At 31.2% G+C, this 2,183-nt stretch overlaps 1 protein-coding gene across 1 annotated transcript in view; it reads left to right on the forward strand.

The window, feature by feature from the left end:
* Positions 1 to 1,364, forward strand: part of LOC117102050 (myeloid differentiation primary response protein MyD88-like) — a 6,775-nt gene extending 5,411 nt beyond the window's left edge. The window contains exons 3-4 of the mRNA XM_033242265.1: positions 167 to 340; positions 879 to 1,364. Of these exons, the coding sequence (XP_033098156.1) occupies positions 167 to 340; positions 879 to 1,027 (323 nt within the window). The 3' untranslated portion in view covers positions 1,028 to 1,364. The remainder of the gene's footprint in view (positions 1 to 166; positions 341 to 878) is intronic.
* Positions 1,365 to 2,183: the final 819 nt, after the last annotated feature.

The raw sequence follows: 2,183 nt of genomic DNA on the forward strand, positions 1-2,183 counted from the left end.
ATATATATGTGTGTGTGTGTGTGTGTGTGTGTGTGTGTGTGTGTGCGTGTGTGTGTATATTAAATAATATTCAATCAGTTTTTTTACGTAGCACCATAAATACAATAACAATTATATAATAACTTATATATTTGCTTATATTTTATATATTTACATGTCCATAAAGGTAAAGGTGGACAATGTATATACTGTACATATCTCTATCATACGCCATTGCGTTCATGCCATGTCACTACGTTTTTTATCAGGTGTAAAAGAATGATTGTTGTGTTATCACCAAGATTCACAGAAAGCCCAGAGTGCGATTTTCAAGCCAAATTCGCATTGAGTCTCACGCCAGGTATGACCGTTTTTATTATTAGTTTTGGATATTATATATTGATACCGTGCTAAAAATATCTGATGCTTGTCACACAGTAGCAAAATATAATAACACGTCTTATATAGCACATAATTATATTTATTTATTTATTATTTCAATGGATAGTAAATAAAGTGAACTATAATAATAGTCATCTCCGTAAGCATGTATGTATGTATGTTTGTATGTATATATATTATATGTGTACGTGTAAAGTGGCGTATCTAGTAGTCTTTAAAAAGGTGGGGCTGATTGGGAACGAATGTGAAATGAGGGCTCGATGCTAAAGTAAGGGGCACTAATTCGCAAAATAAGGTGATTTTTATCTACATGAGCGTGATTTTTGTGCTTCGAATATTTTCTCAGTGGCGACAGGGTACGCCTCGCCCTCCCCTAGATACGCCTTTGTAAATGTATATATATTGTATATGTATATATATATATATATATAGATATATATATATATATATATATAATATAATATTACCCAAAAACCCTATTTGTATCTGTTTTATAGGAAATAGATTGAAGCGAATTGTTCCAATCATGTATGAAATGTGCAGTGTTCCAGATATTCTAAGATTTATCAGTGTGTGTGATTATACTAAAGAAGATCTTCGCCCATTTTTCTGGGAACGTCTTGCAGTGGCGCTTGGACTGAATTGATTAAAGGGACACTTGTTTAGGTTAAAAACTGGAATTATATTCATCCGAAAGCAACAAAATATACCACCATAATTGCTGTACACCTTGGTCGTGGTTATATAAGGGTGTTATGAATTCATATAACACTAGCGTTTCGACAAGCTTGTCGGCAAGTGTACTGTATAGCTGAGCATCATTACTGGCCCAAGTGATGTACCTTAGTTATATCATGAAGAATTTTGCATCCTGCATGGAATATTTAAGAATATGTAGATAGCAGTTGGTTTGTAAGTCTACATAATGTAATCGTTTTTAAGAAAATCTATCATAAACAATACTATGGGAATCATTCCACAAAGTCATAGTTCGATATTTCATTATTCTCAAACATTTGTTATTTGTTTGTAATTGTGTATAACATTCTACTCCATTCCGTTCTCTTTTATTTTTATGTTACTTATATAGTGGCTTTCTATGCAGAAACAAGAGCTAGCACCCAAAATTACACCCCATAACCCACAGCATGTAAAATTTTCTGTACTAACCCAAACATGGAGTGGTAGTGCAATGCCGTAAAATGATGAAGTTGCACAATAAAAGAAAAAAGATTCAAGATACAAACTTGTATGTTTTATCACAAGACAAGAAGCTATGACATATACATTGTCCTGGAAAATACAGCACTGATAATAAAAAATAATCACGATAAAAATACAAAGGTATCGCCAAACCAGAGCAATTAAAAGTTAATATATTAAATAGAAATATAAATTATTGATAATCTTTTAAAATCGTTTTTTTAAATAAGTAAATTGGAATTTTAAGATAAAGCAAAATAAACAGTTTTATAATAATTCATAATAATATGGTGTTTATCAAATCAAATTTATTATTTTGTAAACAAGTAGGCCTATATACAACATATATGATAACACAATTTAAAAAAAAAAACGTGTAAACAACAAGAAGAGGCTCAATGAGCTCAGTCAACTAACTAAGATAAACAAAAACACTAAAAATATAATTGCTGAGTCATGACATGTAGGTTTATTATTCAAAACACACACTTGAACTATTGGTAGAGCTGTAATCAGGCCAAGCGTTTGGCAAATAATTATTGTTCCTCTCCTTCTGAAGGCAATAGGTTCAAACCTTTTAGTTACTCGAATTACCATCA

Source organism: Anneissia japonica, unplaced genomic scaffold (genome assembly GCF_011630105.1).
Source record: "Anneissia japonica isolate Jap-2015-1 unplaced genomic scaffold, ASM1163010v1 scaffold997_len2565447_cov190, whole genome shotgun sequence".
Lineage (NCBI taxonomy): Eukaryota > Metazoa > Echinodermata > Crinoidea > Comatulida > Comatulidae > Anneissia > Anneissia japonica.